Source organism: Hippocampus zosterae, chromosome 16, assembly GCF_025434085.1.
Source record: "Hippocampus zosterae strain Florida chromosome 16, ASM2543408v3, whole genome shotgun sequence".
Lineage (NCBI taxonomy): Eukaryota > Metazoa > Chordata > Actinopteri > Syngnathiformes > Syngnathidae > Hippocampus > Hippocampus zosterae.
This window is the reverse complement of record NC_067466.1, coordinates 4,859,012-4,880,253: the sequence shown is the minus strand read 5'-3', so window position 1 is coordinate 4,880,253 and position 21,242 is coordinate 4,859,012. Positions and strand designations below refer to the sequence as shown.

Sequence of the window (21,242 nt, the reverse complement as noted above, 5' to 3'; positions counted from 1 at the left end):
GAACTATCCCACCAATGCTTGGAATGCTTCCATCTCCGTTCTTTGAGTTCTAGCTATTCAGTTTCATTCAGTACCTTAAGGTTACATTTTTTGAGATAATAAACATACCACCTCCCAAGATAACCAAAAAGAATGGGCTGAACTGGCTTCAGTCATGCTTTAACTGAATTAAATGATGGCAGCATACTTAAAATGCATGGACAAGCTGAGGCACTCCAATATAGAGGAGATTATTGTGCAAGCGTTTCGCCTCAGTCTTCATCAGGACTTTTGAGGCATCACAAGAGTGCAGCACATTTAAATTAAAAAGCAGTCATGTCACAGAATCATGTGATCGATGCCACCCTGAGGGAAAAAAATGCATGCATTGCACATTACACTACATACACAAAGAGATAACTGGAGAAAAGATCCAATGAACAAGTCAAGTCAGTTTTATTGTCAAATACGTGCAACATACAGCACAGATTACTTTCCTCTCTCAACCACAGTGCAAACATATAGTTCATTGAAACATACACAGCTAAAAATAATGTCAGTAACCTAAACTGCATAAAATACATAAAGACATAAATATACAAATGTGAACAAATAAACATTAAATAGCAACAACAGAAAACTAAGGGCACAAAAAAATACACAGCTTCGTCAAACAGTGTGGAATGTCATCAGTGATAAATTTGTTGAAGAACAATGGCTATCAGCTGCCATAGTGGAGGTAGATTTTATGAAATAATATATTGAGATGTCAGTTATGGACAGACCAAGTAAAATATGAACTATCTGCTGTGTATAATGTTATTTGGGGGAAAACAGCAGCATATAAACACAAAATATGGCACATAACTTTTTTAGTGCCATGGTTATTGAAGTTATTCCATAGCAAACATTTACAACTTATCCGCAGGGAGACCTTTTGGATTGGCCATTGAAAGGTCATGACCCACCTGGGTCTTAGTGAGGAGATTGACGTCTTCCTTTATCACTATGAATGGGTTCTGCAGCGTAATTCCAGATTTACCAGAGTCCACTCTGCATTTCGTGTCTTGTTTTTCATGCCTCCTTCATGGTGGAAAAAAGTTTTGGTTTTACCTGAGAGCAGTGACTTCACAGACTGTATTTTGAGTTTATATGCTGCCATAACTTTTTGTACATTTTTATTAGTGGAAAATTTTCGGTCAATCATTATTTTAGATGTGTGTCAAAATTATAACCAATACAACCTTTTGGTAAACCCGGGAAGGGAAAATAGCAGCAGGTATTGAAAGAAACCTTTTGATAGCTTTAAAGAAAGCAATGAACTCGCGGAACATGACCAAAAGGAGAGAAGAGGCAACCCATCTGTCAGCAAGAAGAATAGCTAGGTCAGGAAGACTGCAATTTACAGAAATGGGCGTAAAATTTCTGGGATTAAAAAAAAGAAAAATTATGAACTGTTGGACTGCAAATGAACTCAAAGGTCTCCAGAAACATTTGGATGGAGATGGGGGGGGAAATGCCACTAAAATGATGATTTAAAAAAAAACAACAACAACAACAACGGCGTACATGAGGGACAAGAAATGGAATGTTTTAGACTGGCCAAGATAAGTGACTTGAACTTTAGCTGGCTTACTGAAGTAAGTCATCCTCAAATAGAAAAAATAATTGAAAGGTCAGACAATGAAAAAGCACATTTAAAGAAATTAATGCAAACTTTTTGTTACTAACATAGACAGGTCACTGGCAGCGGCCATAATATTGTATATATTGCTCAGGATAACTCAATATTAAGTTTCCTGCTAGCTAAGCATCTGATGCAGATGTAAACACCTGGGAATAAAACCTGCAGAGTTGATATGTCTAATAGTCGTCTTTTGAGAAACCAAATGTTTTCAGTTTACAGTCGAAAGATAGAAATTGACATCACTGTTCCAGTACTTTTGGAGGGGTAGTATTGTTGTCGTTTTTTTGTTTTGTTTTTTGTCACATATTAAACATCCACGGTAATTTATACGTGATGGTCCAACAATTACTTTCGCTTTTATCCTCAAGTTCCAGTTCCCCTAATATTAAAGGACCTTTGTTACTCTCCATTCTCTGTGATTTGACATTTCTGCATCCCATTAAGCATTTCCTAACTCCTGTATATACCAGTACCAGGTTGCTGTATTTTCCAAGCATTCCTTTTCACCCTTATTCCGACTTACTCTCTGATCTCCCCCAATTTTACAGGAGTCCAATTAGCCTCATTCCCAGTACTGAGCATTATTGGGAGGGGCTGGATGCAAGTTGGTACAAACCCAAATTTTCCCGTGCAGAGTGAGTGCCAAACAGTCCAGTCTCCCATAAAAATTGCACACTCTGTTCACCTTGGCACCTTTGTTTGATTCCCAGTTCAAATATTTGACCCAGCTGCATGTTCTGAGTCGAATACACCCACAAGGCAACAACAATACTGTTTGTGGTTTTTCCTGAGTTCAACATAGAAAATATTTATTCTTGATGAAAATATCCCGCACTGCAACTATTATTTGTCTGTTTATCTAGAGTCAAGTGGAAAAAAATGACAAAATTGTTTTGTCTCAAGAAATCATCCCAAATCATCTTGTTATTATAATATCTTAAAGTCATACTCATGGAATTGGGGAAACAAATGACAAAGTGCAGCCATGGTAGAGTCCAGCTCTCACTGGAAATGAATTTAACTTATTGCCAGTAATCCGGACCAAACACTGACATAAGTCATACATAGCCTGAACCGCCTCAGGAGACTGATATTGATACTCATACACTGGTTAGGTGAACTCCCACGGACTGCTGACTCTGCTGAGGGCGTAAACGGTTCCACTGTTCTACGGCCAGAACTAAAACCTCACTGCTCCGCTTGAATCTGAGATTCAACTTCCTGATGGACCCTATTCTCCAGAACCCCTGATTAGACGTTACCAGGGAAGATGAGAAGTGAGAGCGCCCTCTAGTTTTAATCCACCCTCCAGTTCCTCTTCTTAAAAAGGTGGACCACCAATCCGGTGGTCCAATATTGAGGCACCTGTCCCCAAAGTCCACAAGATGTTGAAGAGGTGTGTCAATCAGGACAACCCCACAACATCCAGAGCCTTGAGGCTGATCTCCTCCCCCTCTGGGGCTTTGCCATCGAGGAGCTTTTTAACCACATCGGTGACTTTAACCACAGAGATAGGAGAACCCATCTCAGAGTCCCCAGAATCTGCTTCCTCTAAGGAAGGCATGTCGGTGGAATTAAGGGAGTCTTCAAAGTATTCTCCCCACAAACTCACAATGTCCCGAGTTGATGTCTTGACTATACTCAATATTAATGGTGCACTCCTTCACCCTCCAGAATTTCCTTGAAGCCCTCCAGAAGTCGTTTTCCTTGGCCTCACCAAATTCCTCCTATTCCTTTTACCTCAGTGACCGTCAAAGCCGTTTTCTAATTGGTCAGCCGATTGCTGTCAGCTGCCTCCATAGTCCGGGAGGCCAAAGTGGCCCAATAGGCCCACTTCTTATGCTTGACAGCTGGTATTTCATGCTTCCGTCTAAAGTGAAACCAGCGCAAGAAACACAGAGACTTAATGTCGGAGAAGTAGATGAAAACAGTGGAGCTGAACCAAAAAAAAAACGTTTGCTCGTGGAAATTGTCCGGTAACTTCCTCACGTTGGCTGGTGATCAAAAAGTTAATTTAACACCCAAGATATTGTCACCTTCGAATATTTTTAGAAACAATTATTCCATCATATATTCCCTTGATTTATCAAATAATCTGAAATGGTTTATTTCATATTAAAGTGTGTTATGAAATAATTTTTATCCTATTACTGTCTGTCAATCAATTGTTGTTATTTGGTGATTGAAAAAACAACCATTAAACAACTAAGCAATGGACTGATGTACCCATCAAACTTTTCGAAGCTGATTCAGTTCCTGATTTAGTCATTGTTGTCCAAAGTAAAAGCAGATATTTGCAAATGACATTTCTGCTTAGAGGTAAAACTTTTCATCAGGCTCATCATGGTGGAGGGGAATACCCAGGGATGCGATTGAATGCTGCAACTCCCTGTCTTGATCCAGATGAAAGATGTAGTTGGACTTGCTGCCGTATATTCCATTAAATAGAAGTTGAAAAAGATTTGCAAATCATTTTATTCTCTTTTTCTTTACGTTTTACGCAACATCTCAACTTCATTGGAATTGGGGCTTATACTGCGAAGTATTTAAGCTTTCTTTACTTAAATGACAGTGCTATGACAAACGCATATCTTTAGTTTTAGGTTGTAAAAGCAATATGTAGCAGGATAAATCATGTTACTATCAAGGTAGCATTTTCATCAAATCCATATTGACATTTAACAGTGAAATATGCAGAGCGACATTTTCATGAACAACTTCATTAACAACCCGATTTCGCCTTGTTTGCATCAATCAGACATGATTCAGAGGAGTTTTTTTCAATTTGGCAAATCTGCTCAAAAATTGATTTTCTCAGGCTGCCGACACTTCGGTTCATTACAAGAAACAACTTCCTTGAGCGTATGGTGAGCTGTTACGCTTCATACGAACAGTTGTGGTATGGTAGCGAGATTCTCGTTACAAACACAGCATTGTAAAATATGATAATTATAATACTTTATTTAGTTGCATACTTTTACAACAGAACATCTATGTGCACACAAGAATGGTTATGTAAGAAAGGCAATCATTATAAAGTGGAGATATGACATTAAACACAGTCACGATATATCAAAACATAATTTCTTTCAGATAGTTAACATTTTTCCATGATTGGAAACATGCATTATTTATTTATTTATTTTAACATTTTGGACAGTAACAGAGTCTTGGTCTCCGATAATGAATTTGAGAAAAGGGTATTTCCTTGTATTAATGCTAACAGACAAATTTGTTGTTGTCATTTTATGCATTAATTGTATATCCGTGAGCGATTGTACCCTTCAGGAATCCGTCACAGAAAAAAAAATAAAAAAGATAGTACCGTAACTCTCTGACAAGAAGTAAATGAGCAAATATCTGATAAACTTCCCATATAAACTATGTTCCTCTTAAACTTGGTTTTACCAGTGGGCCGATTGTGTATTTTTGGGGAGCTGGTTCTAAATTTTCCAGCCGAATTGGACAGATGACTGCACTACATTTTTACATGTATTATATTCTTCTTCAGGCAATCTTCAGGAAAGGCGAGTCCAGAAAGCATTCGCTCAAAGACATCCCTATCAGAATCATCTGAGGATAGTCATGAACAACATGGGAAGAAACCACCCTCAAGTCCAGGAAAGAAGGAGGAGTTGTCTCTGTATAAGAAGACCAAAAGAGCAATAACAAGCAAGAGATACACCATCTCTAAGCAAGAGACTGAAGCAACAACACCTATTGAACTCATCAGTCGCGGCCCAGATGGGCGCTTTGTCATCGATCCCACTGATGCGGAGTTTTCTGTCAAGCCCCGACGAATTGAGGGTTTTCCTTTCGTGGAAGAATCGGATCTCTATCCTGAATTTCGGCAGTCGGATGAAGAGAATGACGATCTTAGGCCTCTTCCACCGGTTATGGCCCCCCTACGGCCTCATCAGATTTCACCCATCTCCAGTCATGAATCCTTCCTCCAGCCTCCAGCATACAGCCCCCGTTTCCAGAAGCCCTTTGAAGGTATGACTATCATGGAGAGCAGTCGACTCCAGGCCACGGGGCAGATTCGAGGCTCTCTCCATCACAGGGCTTTCTATGGCTACTTGGGCTCGCATAGGGATCATGATCCCCCTCCTCCTTTTTACAGGACCGATACTAGTCCGCTGAGCTCTGTCATGTCCTCCCCTCCATACGTGACTGAAAGTCACTTTGGTTATCCCATGATTCCAGAAGAAATGGGGGAGGGTGATTTCACACAATATGCTGTCTCTGGCTTCCCTTATCCTCTGACACTAGGGTCTTCCTCTCATTCACCAGAATTTTGGCGGGGAATGGATTTTACATTTTCAACCGTGGAGGGGCCCCAATTCATTTTTCCATCTCACCACTCTTTGCATCTCCGCCATGATTCTCCCTATCCACCCCCACCACCTGTTCTTCCCCTTAGTGCTTTCCAGACCTCCTCTCTCCCAATGCCCACCTATCCATCTGTATTGCCACTCGAAGCACCACAGTGCTACTCAAGCAAGTCTCCCAGCAAAGCCAGGCCTTATGGCTCTCCAGCCAGGCATTTAGCTATGCAAGAGGCTCAAATAGGGCAGCTAAGACGTACAAGCCACGGTATGGGTGTTCCAGTTATGCCTTACACTGATCCATTGGCCCATATCAGACCTAGTACCCTCAGTAGCCTGGATACCCGATGGTTTGAATCGACCCCCCATTTCAGTCCAAGACAAGCTCGTAGGATGGATTCTGGTGTGCATCAGGTGGTTCTCCAGCCCTCTCGACTTTCCCCTCTCACCCAAAGTCCCTTTAGTTCTCATGAGGGATCCCCTGAGATTGTTGTACGTCCCTGGCCACGTCCAAACCTTATTCAAACTCCCGTACCCCCAGAGATGTCTGAGATTAACCTCCTACCTCCATCCACAGTCACCTTCTCAAGGAGATCTTCCCCTTCTTCCTCACCTTCACTAGGCCAGGGTAGCAGAAGGTCCAGTCCTAGCTATCGTTCCCACATGGCCTTTGCTTCATCTGCAACCAGCTATCCAGCTTCCCAGTCCCCATCGCCACCCATGGAAAGCAGGAACATATTTGGGCACGTGCCATCGCACAGGCGGACCGAGGAGGAGATCCTTCCATCCGAGCCTTCTCCATCCCAGTTGTCAGCTTCAGGGTAGGTGCATCAGCCATGTAGGTAGGGATTGAGTCATCCGCCCAACCCATAAGCTTTTAGTGTGACTTCACTTAAATATTTTGCTTCCTAATGTAGCGTGCAACAGTTGAAATTTGAATTTGAAAACAACAAAACATCCTCTTAGAATAATACCTACCTATTCTACACATTATGTACATAATAAGCTGTACATACAATGTATGTATATTATATATGTTGCTCACCAACTCTAAAACTTCTTTCGATGAATGCTGCCTTGGTATTCTATCAAAATATTTTGTCACAGCAGTATTAAGGAGCAGTCAAACATGCTCAATGCATTGAAACTTTAAGTGAACGTAATTTAAAACAATCAACTATACTCTGTATTGCTCCACAGTTTACATCTGACCTTAATGAACTTCAATCTATCATTGATGACAAGCGATATTTTTTTATGTCCAGTGGAGTGACTTTTATTTTATTTTTTTTCCACACTCCCATTAAATTCTGTTGATCGGCAGACATCAGCTCAGATCATACATTATCTTGCTTCCACCGAACAGGAGGAATTCCCTAATATTCATCAAATTGAATCCCTAGATAAATATCCATTGTTATGTCTAGATCCAAGCGTTTGAGGATGCCTGTGTCATGCAGAGGGATGCTTTACGAAGAGTTCATCTTGGCAGGCCCTGCGGCCCATCCTCGGCCTGAGTAACCTGTTTTCACTACCAATACTCCCCCTCCGCCTTTTCAGATGCTTTCCCAATCTAACTTTCCCTTCTGTTTCTGTAACCCTTTTCTCAATGATTCCTTTAATTGCCTCACGACAACCTCATTCCCAAGGGCAGGTTGTTGGGCCAAGTGTGTCACAGGGCCTGTCCGCTTCTCATGTTCCGCAATGTTTTCATCATTATGAATTAGGGACAGTATGGTAAGTTGATTTTAATAGCTCCTGGAGTCTTACGTGCTTTGTTTTTGATTGATCTCAGCTATCTGGGCAGCGTTGTTGTGACCAAGTCCTCTACACTGCAATAGGTAAGGGTTGGATCCATGTCTGAAAGGGGAGGGGTTAGCAGGTGGGGCTTTTTTGATCACCTCGTCCTTTAAAGGGGAATACAAGAGATGAGTCTTTGCTCAATTTTTGCTTCCCTCAGTCAACTGTAGCTCATTTCAGTGATTTTTTTTCTTATGTTTTCGCAAATTAAGCATTGGTATTCGTACTAGGTCCCACAGTCGGAAGACATTGAATATCAAGACAAATGTATCACCAACATATTTATATGGCCCGTTGGTTTAATAAGAATAAGAAAACCTTTATTTGTCTCTTCGCAATCTACAGCAGCAAAATTGGAGGAAGAAGTAGAAAAAGAAAACATAAAACATTTGCATGCACAAAATAAATGTTTAAAAAATGAACTGTACACAGTACAGAATGCAATATAAAATATAAAATAAATGATATAAGCATATATGCAACTGCATATATGCTGCATAAGGTGGCTGTGCTATTTACAATGGTGGGTGAGTTCAGGTTTTCACGTATTAATTCAGCACCCTGACAGCAACGAGCGGCGCTACCTCTCCCTCTTGCAGTGTGGGTGTAACAGTCTCTGGCTCAAGGAGCTGCCCAGTGCTGTCAGGGAGCCGGAAGGGCCTCGGAGGGTCTGTCTATCATAGCTGTTAGCTTAGCTAGAATCCTCCTGTTGCCTACTGCCTCCAGTGTCCAGGGAGCAGCCCAGGACATAACTGGCCCTCCTGACCAGTCGGCCCAGTCTCTCTCTGTCCCTGGCTGAGATGCTGCCTGACCAGCAGACTATGCCAGAATGGATGGCTGAAGCCACCACGAGTCATAGAAGGTCTTAAGGAGTGACCCCTGAACCCCAAAATACCTCAGTTTCCTGAGTAGGAAGAGCTGGCTCTGTACCTTCCTGATCAGGGTGTCCGTGTTGGGGGATCAGTCTAGTTTATTGTTGAGAAGAACACCCAAGTACTTGTAGGAAGGTCACCCTCTCGATGTCCGTACGCTGGATGTTCATCGGTGCAGGTGAGGACTGTTTACTGCAGAAATCCTCAACCAACTCCTAAGTTTTCCCGGGGTTGATCTGGAGGTGATTCTGCAGGCATCATTCCACGAAGTCCTCTGTCAGTCCCCTGTACTTCCGATCATATTTTTCTGTACTGAGGCAGACAATTGTGGAGTCAGAGAACTTATGAAGGTGGCAGGTTGCAGTGATGTACAGTAGCTGAACTCAGAGGTGGAGAGAGTGAACAGGAATGTAGCCAGGACAGTCCTCTGCGGCGCCCCAGTACTGCAGAAATGCCTGTCCGACTCAAAGCTCTGTGCCCTCACGTACTGTGGCCGGTTTGTGAGCTAATGTCTAATCCATGATATGAGATGGTGGTCCACTTAGGCGTGCTGCAGTTTGTCCCCAGTGGGTTGGGCTGTATGGCGTTGAAGGCACTGGACAATTGATATCATTAACTGGAAGTGTAAAAATACTTTCAGTAGTGTCAAACTATTAAAATGACACAGCCGATGAACAGAATAAAGAACGACTTGATTGTCCCTTGACTGACATTGCCTTCGCATCCTGGGAAAAACATTTAGGCATCAGGATACCATGACTGACTGAGACTCATCCATCCATCTTCTACTGCTTATGCAGAGGTGCAACATCTTTAGCAGTGAAGCCCAGAGGTGTCCTGGGTCGTCCCCGGGGCCTCCTGCCGATGGGACAGGCCCGGAACACCTCACCAGGGAGGCATTCAGGAGGCATCCCAATCAGATGGCCAAGCCGCCTTATCTGGCTCCTCTCGACATGAAGTCAAGTCAAGTCAACAGTATTTATAGAGCACTTTCAAACAGCCATAGCTGCATACAAAGTGCTGTACATGGAGCGATTTAACGTACACAATAAACAGTAAGACGAATCGGTAATAAAGGCGGTAGAAAGCACCAAGCAGTAAAATCAAGAACAAATCTAAGTCATGCTGAGTCGAACGCCAAGGAATACAAGTGAGTTTTGAGGAGGGCTTTAAAGATGGGCAGCGAGGAGGCTTGCCGAATGTTCAGTGGGAGGTCATTCCAGAGAGAGGGACCAGCAACAGATAAGGCTCAATCCCCTCTGAGCCTCAGTTTAGTTCTTGGTACTTCTAACAAAGACTGGTCCACAGACCTGAGGCGCCGGGCAGGTGTGTAGGGGCGGATGAGCTCAGAGAGGTAAGGTGGCGCGAGATTATTCAGAGATTTGAAAACAAAGAGGAGGATTTTTAAAATAACTCTAAAATGAATGGGGAGCCAGTGAAGGGATGCCAAAGTAGGAGTTATATGCTCCCTCTTACGAGTACCAGTCAAGAGGCGAGCAGCGGCATTCTGGACCAGCTGAAGGCGCTTAATGGAGGACTGGCTGACTCCAAAGTACAGGGCATTGCAGTAATCCAGCCGGGATGTGACAAAAGCATGAATTACTGTCTCAAAGTGTTCATGTGAGAGGAGAGGTTTTATTTTGGCCAGCTGTCTCAGGTGAAAGAAGCTGGATTTAACAACGAAGGAATGAAGGAGAAGCAGTACGACTTTGAGCCCCTCCCGGATGACCGAGCTTCTCACCTTATCTCCAAGGGAGAGCCCGGACACCCTGCGGAGAAAACCCATCTCGGCCGCTTGTATCCGGGACCTCGTTCTTTCGGTCACGACTCATAGCTTGTGACCATAGGTGAGGGTTGGAACGTAGATCGACCAGTAAATTGAGCTTTTGGCTCATCTCCTTCTTTACCACGACAGACCGATACAAAGTCTGCATCACAGCAGACACTGCACTGATCTGCCTGTCGATCTCCCGCTCCTTTCTGCCCTCGCTCGTGTCACGTTGGGCCCGAGGCGATGAGAAATCGCCTCATGCACAACAGAAAAAACGAGGTGGATCCCAGGAAAAGCAGACACGAAAAGATCTTTGTAAGAAACAAAAGGGTTTTAATAATGAACAAAAAGCGCCCGAACAGGGAAAACGGTAACAGAAAACGCTGGTCAAATAAGGACCAGGAAAATAAGGAAGACAACCGAAAACGCTCGCGAAACAATAAAGGGCGAGGAAGTACCGAAATCGGAAAACTGTAGAATTAACAATTTGGTCACAACGCGAAATAAACGATGGTAATGGCCGTAAGGCAATAGGGCAGCGAGAATTATCAAACGACGAGATTGCGAGAGAGAGCAATGGCACGGTAAGGAATTCTCCGGCAGTGAGAGGACTGCCGGAGTCTCTTAATATAGAAGGGTAATCAGTCCGAGATTGCGAACAGGTGTGCCGAACAGGCGGAGGGAAAAACCCGCCACCTGCTGGCGAGCACGCGACGTGACAGTACCCCCCCCTCAATGGACGCCTCCCGGCGGACTACCCGGTTTGGACGGATGAGCAGTGTGGAAGTCGCGCAGAAGGGACGGGTCAAGGATCCAGGAGCGAGGCACCCATTGCCGCTCCTCCGGCCCGTAGCCCTCCCAATCGACCAGGTACTGGAAGCCCTTGCCCCTGCGCTGAGAGTCCAGGATGGCACGAACCGTGTACACTGGGTCCCCGTCGACCACCCGCGGGGGCGGCGGCGGAGCGGGAGGGGGCGCCAAGGCGCTGGAAGACACAGGCTTGAGCAGGGAGACGTGGAACACGGGGTGGACCTTCATGGAGGCCGGTAGCCGGAGCCTGACCGCGACGGGGCTGATGACGGTCTCGACCTCGAATGGGCCAGTGAATCGGGGCCCCAGTTTGGCAGACGAGCCGGCCAGGCGAAGATCCCTCGTTGCCAGCCACACCTTCTCTCCCACCACATATGAGGGCGCCGGGCGCTGACGACGATCTGCGATCTGCCGGTTCCGGGATGCAGTGCGGGACAACGCAGCCCGGGCCTCCTTCCACATGTGATGGGCCCGCTTAAGGTGGTGCTGCACGGAAGGGACCTCCACCTGCCCCTCCTGGGACGGAAACAACGGTGGCTGGTACCCGTAGGCCGTCATGAACGGCGATCTGCCTGTAGCGGAGGAGACGAGAGCGTTGTGGGCATATTCCACCCAGGGCAAGTGGTCGACCCAGGATGCTGGACGGTGGAGACAAACACAGCGGAGGGCCGCCCCCAGATCCTGGTTGGCGCGCTCAGCCTGTCCATTGGACTGGGGGTGGTATCCCGAGGTCAGGCTGGCCGCAGCTCCGAGGGACCGGCAGAACCGCTTCCAGACGCGAGACACAAACTGGGGCCCCCGATCCGACACAATGTCCGCCGGAATGCCGTGGAGACGGAAGACGTGCCTGATGAGGAGGTTGGCGGTCTCCAGCGCCGACGGCAACCTGGACAAAGGCACAAAGTGAGCGGCCTTGGAGAAACGGTCCACGATCGTGAGCACGACCGTCCGACCCCGGGAAGGCGGTAGGCCCGTGACGAAGTCCAGAGCGATGTGGGACCACGGGCGAGGAGGAATGGGCAGCGGCTGGAGCAGTCCCGCCGGAGGTTGATGGGACGACTTGCCGCAGGCGCAGGAGGTGCAGGCCTTGACGAACTCCGTCACGTCGCGGCGGAGCTCCGGCCACCAGAAACGCTGGGCGACGAGTTGCACAGTCCGGTTCACCCCCGGATGACACGCCACCTTGGATCCGTGTCCCCACTGCAGGACCGCTGAACGAAGGGCAGGAGGCACGAACAGCCTCCCCGCTGGGCACCCCGCCGGCACCTGCACCCCCACCAGGGCGGACTGGATCCGCTGCTCAACCTCCCACTGGACGGCCCCCACGATGCACTGGGTCGGGAGGATGGTCTCCGGGGAACGGTCCCTCCCCGCAGGCTCGTGGAGCCGGGAAAGGGCGTCAGGCTTAGTGTTCTTAGACCCGGGGGAGTAGGTGAGGACGAAGTCGAACCTGGTGAGGAAGAGGGCCCACCGGGGCTGACGGGCGTTTAGTCTCTTTGCGGAGCGGAGATAGGCAAGGTTTTTATGATCCGTGTAAACAGTAAGAGGCTCCTTTGCCCCCTCGAGCCAGTGCCGCCACTCCTGTAAGGCGGTCACCACAGCCAACAGTTCCCGGTTGCCCACGTCGTAGTTGGACTCGGCGGCACTGAGTCGACGGGAGAAGAAGGCGCAGGGGTGCAGCTTCTGGTCGACTGGGGAGCGTTGGGACAGCACCGCACCCACCCCTGAATCCGAGGCGTCCACCTCTACGATGAAAGGGTGGTCAGGGTCAGGATGTTGCAGTACGGGGGGACTAGTAAACGCCGCCTTAAGATTAGCAAACGCCGCATCCGCGGCAGGGTCCCACTTAAAAGGGATCTTGACCGAAGTAAGGCGGGTTAGGGGAAGCGCCATCTGGCTGTAACCGCGGATAAAACGTCTATAGAAGTTGGCGAACCCCAAGAAGCGCTGCAGTTCCTTGCGGTTGGACGGGACCGGCCAGTTAGTGACCGCACGCGTCTTAATGGGGTCCGCTCGTAGCCTGCCCTGTTCTATAATGAACCCCAGGAAGGAGATGACGGGAACATGGAACTCACACTTTTCTGCCTTGACGAAGAGCCGGTTCTCTAGTAAACGTAGCACCAGCCGAACATGTTGCCGGTGCTCATGTAATGAACGGGAAAAAATCAAAATGTCGTCAAGATAAACGAAACAGAAAAGGTTAATCATGTCCCGTAACACATCGTTAATAAGATTCTGGAATACGGCAGGGGCGTTTGTGAGTCCAAAAGGCATAACTAAATATTCGAAATGGCCCAGGGGGGTCTTAAACGCGGTTTTCCATTCGTCGCCCTCTCGGATGCGAACCAAATGGTAGGCGCTGCGCAAGTCAAGCTTTGAAAAGACCGTGGCAGATTGCAGTGGGGCGAAGGCGGAGTCTATCAAGGATAAGGGGTATTTGTTTTTGATAGTGATCCCGTTCAATCCCCGATAGTCCACGCAGGGTCGTAGGGTCTTATCCTTTTTCCCCACGAAGAAAAAACCCGCCCTAACGGTGAGCGTGATGGTCTGATGATGGTCCTCGCTAAATACCTTCCTAAGATCCCGATAGCACTCCGGCACTCCGTCAAGGCAGATCTCCTCGGGGGGCGTGACGCGTTCGTGCCTCCCGACGGCTGACTGTAGGCAGTGCTGGTAGCAATATTGGCTCCAGCTATCGATAGCGGGGCGCGCCCACGAAATCACAGGGTTATGCGTCTGAAGCCAGGGTAATCCGAGGATGATCGGGGCGTTGCGGGACCGCATAACATAAAAACGGCGATTCTCAATATGATTACCGGATAGCAGAAGCTTTAGCGGCTCCGTTCGATGCGTTACTACCGCCAGGAGACGCCCATCCAGATCACGCACCCGCTTCGCAACAACCAACTCCTCTAAGAAGCAACCCAGTTCGGACGCGAGATTAGTGTCCATCAAACAGTCATCTGCTCCTGAATCTACCAGGGCCCGAACCCGTCTTGACCGGGACCCGCCGAATACCTCCCCCTCGAGCTCAAGTCTGTTGGGGTGTCCTGGTCGCTTGTCGACTCGCCTAGACTCGGGGGGGTGACGCGCGAGGTCGTGACTCACAGTAATCGGGAGGAGCGTGGAAAGACGATCCCGGATAGCTGGTTGCGGCGCGGGAGGGTGGTTGGGCGCCGTCTGTCGTAGCATGGTCGCGGCGACGGCGCCTTCCTTCCTCCGCACCACCGTCCTTGCCGCCCAGCTGCATCGGTTCCTCCGTGGATGCTGTCTCCCGGCCCCGGGAGTGCTCACCGAACCCACGATATTCCTCACGGTGCAGGAAACGTCGAGGCGGATACCGATCACCTCCACGCTCCCGGCCTCGCTCCCTCAGGCGATTGTCCATTAGGAGGGAGAGGTCGATCAGCTCCTCCAAGTCGGTGCTGTGGTCGCGAGTCGCCAGCTCGTCCTTGAGCTGTGAGTTTAGGCCCCGGCGAAACAGTCCACACAGGGCCCGATCGTCGTATCCACTCTGTGCGGCCAGGATCCGGAACTCAATGGAGTAGTCAGCAACCGACCGCCTTCCCTGCTGCAGGGCGAGCAGCCGACCCTCCGCCTCTCTGCCCCGCACGGGATGGTGGAACACCCGGCGGAAGGCTGCCACGAAGTCAGGAAATGAGGTGCGGAGATTCGGCTTAGCGTCACTGGTCGCAATCGCCCACGACGCCGCCGGACCTGTTAAGAGACTCATGACATAAGCCACCTTGGCGGCGTCAGTAGCGTAGGCGGACGGCTGTTGGTCAAATATGAGAGAGCAATGGTGTAGGAAGTGTCCACACTGCCCGTGCTCACCCCCGTAACGAGGGGGATGTGGAAGCGAGGGCTCCCTCGACATAGTGGGGTACGAGGAGGGCGCCTCCGGGGTGGTAGGACGAAGCCCGGAAGGTGGTCTTCGTTCCTCCACCCGAATTAAGCGAGGTTCGAAATCATCGAACCGATGAGCCAGCATGGAGACCGGGCCGCGGTGTTCCGTAAGGGCTTGGCTGTGCTGACTCATTTGTTGCTCTTGTCGAGAAAGAGCGGACAAGATCTTTTTGACGTCTGCGGGATCCATGCTGGCCGGAGAATTCTGTCACGTTGGGCCCGAGGCGATGAGAAATCGCCTCGTGCACAACAGAAAAAACGAGGTGGATCCCAGGAAAAGCAGACACGAAAAGATCTTTGTAAGAAACAAAAGGGTTTTAATAATGAACAAAAAGCGCCCGAACAGGGAAAACGGTAACAGAAAACGCTGGTCAAATAAGGACCAGGAAAATAAGGAAGACAACCGAAAACGCTCGCGTAACAATGAAGGGCGAGGAAGTACCGAAATCGGAAAACTGTAGAATTAACAATTTGGTCACAACGCGAAATAAACGATGGTAATGGCCGTAAGGCAATAGGGCAGCGAGAATTATCAAACGACGAGATTGCGAGAGAGAGAGCAATGGCACGGTAAGGAATTCTCCGGCAGTGAGAGGACTGCCGGAGTCTCTTAATATAGAAGGGTAATCAGTCCGAGATTGCGAACAGGTGTGCCGAACAGGCGGAGGGAAAAACCCGCCACCTGCTGGCGAGCACGCGACGTGACAGCTCGTGAATAAGACTCAGAGATACTTGAACTCCTCCACTTGGGGCAAGATCTCCTCCCCGACCCGGAGAGGGCACTCCACCCTTTTCCAACTGAGGACCATTGTTTCAGATTTGGAGGTGCCAATTTTCATCCCAACCGCTTCATCACCAGCTTCATCCCGAACACCTTCTCCAAGTCCACAAAGGACATGTAGACTTGCTGGGCGAGGTCCCACGTACCCTCAAAGACCCTGCTAAGGGTGTGGAGCTGGTCCAATGTTCTGGACCAAAACCACACTGCTCCTCCTGAATCTGAGGCTTAACTTCCTGATGGACCCTCCTCTCCAGCACACCTCAATAGGCCTTACGGGGGAGGCTGAGGAGTGTCATCCCTCTGTAGTCGGAACACACCCTCCAGTCCCTCTTTTTAAAAGAGGGACCACCACCCTGGTCTGCCAATCCAGATGCACTTTCCTCGACCACACAATGTTGCAGAGGCGTGTCAACCAGGACAGACCCACAACATCCAGAGCCTTGAGGAACTCTGGACTGATCTCATCCACCCCTGGGGCTTTGCCATCAAGGAGTTTTTTTTACCACAGAGATAGGAGAGCCCACCTCAGAGTCCCCAGAATCTGCTTCCTCTAAGGAAGGCATGTTGGTGGAGTTGAGGAGGTCTTCAAAGTACTCTGCCCACGACTTACAACGTCCCGAGTTGAGGTCAGCAGCGCTCCATCCCCACTGGACACAGTGTGAATGGTGCACTGCTTCCTCCTCCTGAGACGTTGGATGGTGGACCAAAATTTCCACGAAGCCATCCGGAAATCGGCTTCCATGGCCTCACTGAACTCTTCCCACACCCGAGTTTTTGCCTCGGCGACCGCTGACGCTGCATCAGGCTGGCCGCCTCAACAATAGAGGCACGGAACATGGTGCACTCAAATTCATTGCCCTCCCATAGATGGTGAGCCCATGGGAAAGGGGACCTACGTTGCCTTTTCAGGCTAAGCCCGGTGGGGCCCTGTGGATGTAGCCCCACCTCCAGGCCTGGCTCTAGAGGAGGGGCTGCGGTGTCCCGCGTCTGAGCAAGGGAAACTCAAGTCCATATATTATATTCATCATAAGGGATCTTTTGAGCTGTGCTTCGTCTGATCCCTTACCTAGGACCTGTTTGCCATGGGTGACCCTGCCAGGGGCATTAAGCCGCAGACAACTTAGCCCTTAGGATCATTGGGACACACAAACCGCTCCACCACGGTAAGGTGACGGCTCACGGAGGGGTGACTGAGACTGCTTCTGCTTAGATCATGTCAGGTCCGAAACAAACCGAATAATGTTTAGGATCACAGAAACATAGACACCATACAAAACTCTGTGACATAACTATTTATTTACAAGAACAAAGGTGTGCCGACAAAGTCTACACAGAAATCACTGGTCACAACAAGAACCAGGAAAAACAATACATTAATAAAAGGTGCTTGCAAAAGGCAATAAAATAGTCAGAAGAAAATAGACCGAGAATACCAAATGAAATGACAAGAGTCCTATTCACACGAACAAACAAAAGCAAGGTAAAATGACTACACAAAGTTTAAACTTACAAAAACCTGGAACTAAGGGATTAACTACTATGATGAGAGCAAGAGATCTAGAAAACAATCACTTGAGCAAGAGCAGCAACAGGGTCAAAACAATCTGACAAACTGCAGGCAGGTTGTCAGTCCTTAAATAAATGGCTAATAATAATAAGCAGCACGTGGGCACACTGAAGGAATGGCTCTAGTCTTCCATTTGCTGGAAACACACAAAAACATGATCATGAAAAATCACTTTACTTAATAAACAAAAACAGTAATAATGCAGTGTTATTTCTAAATATCAAGCACTGTACAGTGGCCTATCACTTTTTACAGGTGATACGTTCCAAGTCCGCAATTGGTGAATTTCTCCAAAGTAGAAGTTGATTTTTCTTTAAGACATGTCTATTAAGACTTCCCCACCCACACATACACAGTTCCCACGCTTCTAAACACGTGTTATACTGAATAAATGTAACTTTTTGAAATACAAATTGTAGAACAGGGGTGTCAAACTCAACAAACTGATGCATTACGCTCAGTCAAGTAAACTATAATAGCTTGTTCAAGTGTGTGTGAACAGCGGAACAAAATTATTGCAAAATCTGAAGATAATTTATTTCACGTAATGATTTGACATTTTGGAACATATTTTAGCAAGGTTCATGAAAGTGGGCACCCATGATTTACTTTGGCGGGCCAGATCTCGCCCCTGGGCCTTGAGTTTGACACCTATGTTGTCGAATAAATACCCAGCTGCTGATTATAGGCAACGAGCTGTGTAATGTTCATGCTGTTGGTTTTTGCAAAACCAATTTCCCTTCCAAAAAAAATAAAAAATTTAATTGGTCCAATATAAAGGGAAGACAAATAGCTGCTAAACCCACAAAATAGCAAGGTAAAACATACACGACATACATGAACTTATGGACACAAATCCACAATAGAGAGAATCCACAATAACTGAACTACAAAATAGCGAGGAAACACGGTAACTCCTTTGCCACATTTTCAAAATAAAATTAGCTTCCATAGTGGTTATTGCAAGGTCACCAATTACCAATTGCCAATTACCGGTACTCATATGTGCTTTTTTTGTTTGTATGATTCCAAAGAAAATATTTTTAATCCAGTAAATGTGTTGTAACATTCAGCTGTGTTACCACTGGAAGCCACAATTCACAGATTTCTGATCTTCAACAAGCATCCATTTAAGATTGACAGTTTTGGGAACTCTAGCTCTCATAATTGAAAAGCATCTTCTATCCATCCGTTTTCTTCCACTTCGCCGGGGTCGGATGGCAGGGTCAGGAGCTTTACCGGGAATCCAAGACTTCCCTTTCCCCAGCCACTTCGTCCATCTCTTCCTGGAGAATCCTAAGGCGTTCCCAGTAGGGAAATATAGTCTCTCCGTCGTGTCCTGGGTGGTCCCCGGGGCCTCCTCCAAGTGGGACGCGCCTGGCACATCTCAACAGGGAGGCGCCCAGGAGGGATTTCAATGAAAAAGCAAACTGATCAACAAGTACATTACAAATATAACGCTTTTCACATTTTGTATTTTTGATAATCCCATTTGCGTACATTCCCTTAAAACTTGTAAAGCATCTGTATGGAGAATCAAAGCTTTTGAATGTATTCCCCTTTAAAGTTCTGTTCCATGTGCAAACTGCCATGCATGCCATTGCTAAATCCTCCTCCGTTTCCAAAAAAAAAAAAAACCCCAACAACAAACAATTCTATTGATTAATTCTTGTTACATTTCTTGTCCTAGTGCTTCGCTTTTCTTTGGCTTATTTTTCATGATGTGACTGTTCCCGCGTAGTCATTTCCCCTCCAGCCATCTCTCCCCCTGTCAGCATGGTGAAGCCCATTGTAGACAGTTTCCATGTCTATGAATACATATCGAAAATGCTTTGTTGCTCAGCTGTGGTTTTCCTTCCTGTTCTAATGATCCTCGGTTTCTCTCTGCAGCCACTGTGGAAAGATGCCCATCTCCCCCACTCCTCCCTGTAAATGCTAATTGTTTTCTGTGCTTCAAGACGTAGAAATAGGCTGCCGATGTGTGATTGGCAGAAATCTTTGGGCTACCAAGTCATAAGTGCCTTCACAAAGAGAGAGCGAGCGATACATTTTGATACAAGCAACAGCCGTTGACAAGCCACAACAAAGGAACATTTGCATCTATATTTTTTTTTTCAGAGGAGGAAATATTCACCTAAAAGGCATAGACATTCAGTTTGTGATTGTAGTGCTCATCAAATGTCAGATTCATTTAAATGTTACATTTATCACTTAGTGTACATGCCCTAAAATGAAAAATATCACTTTTATATGAAGATTTCATTGGATCAAATCATCAAAATATGTATTTATCGAATGAGTCCCATTTTTATTCCTAACAATGTTTAAGGCTGTTAAAAATTTCTCAAATAATGTAGCGCATGGAATAAAAAAAAAAGATTCAGAAGACAGCACCTTGAAGTGTCCCATGTTGATCCTTGAACATTGTGTTCCACCTCTTGCATGGATCAAGCAGGACTGACTTAGAGTTAGTATTCAATTTTATTTCCTTTAAAATATTTGGCATGGAGTTACCCCTTTTCCCTCTTTGTTCTCTTTATTTAGAAAACGTCGAGGTGCACCGAGTGTTCGTTCGGGGTCTGAGAGGATTGATGCTCTGAGATATCAACGTATTAGAAAGGCTAAGAAGATGACAATGAATAACAATAATTCCAAGACTAGGAGGAAAGCAGGTATGTTGGCATATTTTGAACATGATTTATTACCCTTCAAAATGAAGAGCATACAGTGGGCCCTCAAGGGATAAAATGTGAAGCTGAAATGTGAATTTACAAAAAACTGGAGAACTGGCAAATTAAAAACAAAGAGCGAGGGAAACACGGCATAAAGAAAACAAAACAAAAAACGCTTGCAAAAGCCAAGGTAAAAATTACACCCAAAAATACTAGAAATGAAAGACTAAAGGGCTGTTCACACGGCAAGATTTGGTCCGGTGCGACGCCGGGGCTACCCCAGTAGAGCGTTCACACGTGCAAATTAGCTCCGGCGTAGCCCCGGAAAAAGGCTTACACCGGACCAAATTTGATCCACCTCAGGGAGGTGGTTTAAAAATTTGCTCCGGAGCAAATGCTCGTTTGCGAAGCAGCACCGATGTAAATTTTCACGTGTGAACACAACTGGGTTAAATTTGCTCCAGAGCAAATGCTTGTGAAGAGTACGTATGTCGAGAATGCGTTGCTTTCGTGCTCTGTGGGACTTCGGTAATGTGTTTGTTTAATAACGACACAAGACTTGGCTGGTAACATCTTTCCTTTTGTAGGAGACTGGACTGTCTCAGAGTTGTTTGTTGCTTTGTTGTTTGTTCACAACCCCCCCACCCCCTATATAATTTATTTTGTGATTTCCTCTCTTAATTTTCTGTTTGGCGCATTAGTGTTTGCTTTTCTGAGTGTCATTGAAGTCATCGTTGATTTACATTTTCGGGGGCGGTCACTCTCGAGCAGAAGGCACGGAGACCGAGAAGGAGAAGGACGTGCCGGTCCAGTAGTCGCTTGAGTTGTGTATATACAGTACGTTTTAAAAAGAACCAACACGACAGCTCGTTTGTTTTCTGTCGTTTTGCTCCGCTGCAGAAACTGCCGTGTGAACGCAAGTGGGGATGCGCCGACGCTGTGCCGATGCTGCCACGCTCAGCGGCTTTGGACGTGTGAACCCTCCACACAATTTGCTGCGGTGCAAAATATATCGCAACAAAATACATCGGTGCAGCGCCGCAGCAAATATGTGCCGTGTGAACAGCCC

General features: G+C 47.0%; 1 protein-coding gene across 7 annotated transcripts in view; it reads left to right on the top strand.

The window, feature by feature from the left end:
• Positions 1 to 21,242, top strand: part of LOC127587772 (protein turtle homolog B-like) — an 89,648-nt gene that overhangs the window by 60,624 nt on the left and 7,782 nt on the right. For 4 of the 7 annotated variants that reach the window (XM_052046214.1, XM_052046213.1, XM_052046215.1 and 1 more), the window contains 2 exons: positions 5,178 to 6,815; positions 20,046 to 20,173. In XM_052046214.1, coding sequence (XP_051902174.1) covers positions 5,178 to 6,815; positions 20,046 to 20,173 — 1,766 coding nt within the window. The other 3 variants (XR_007958849.1, XM_052046216.1, XM_052046217.1) reach the window with 3 other exon arrangements.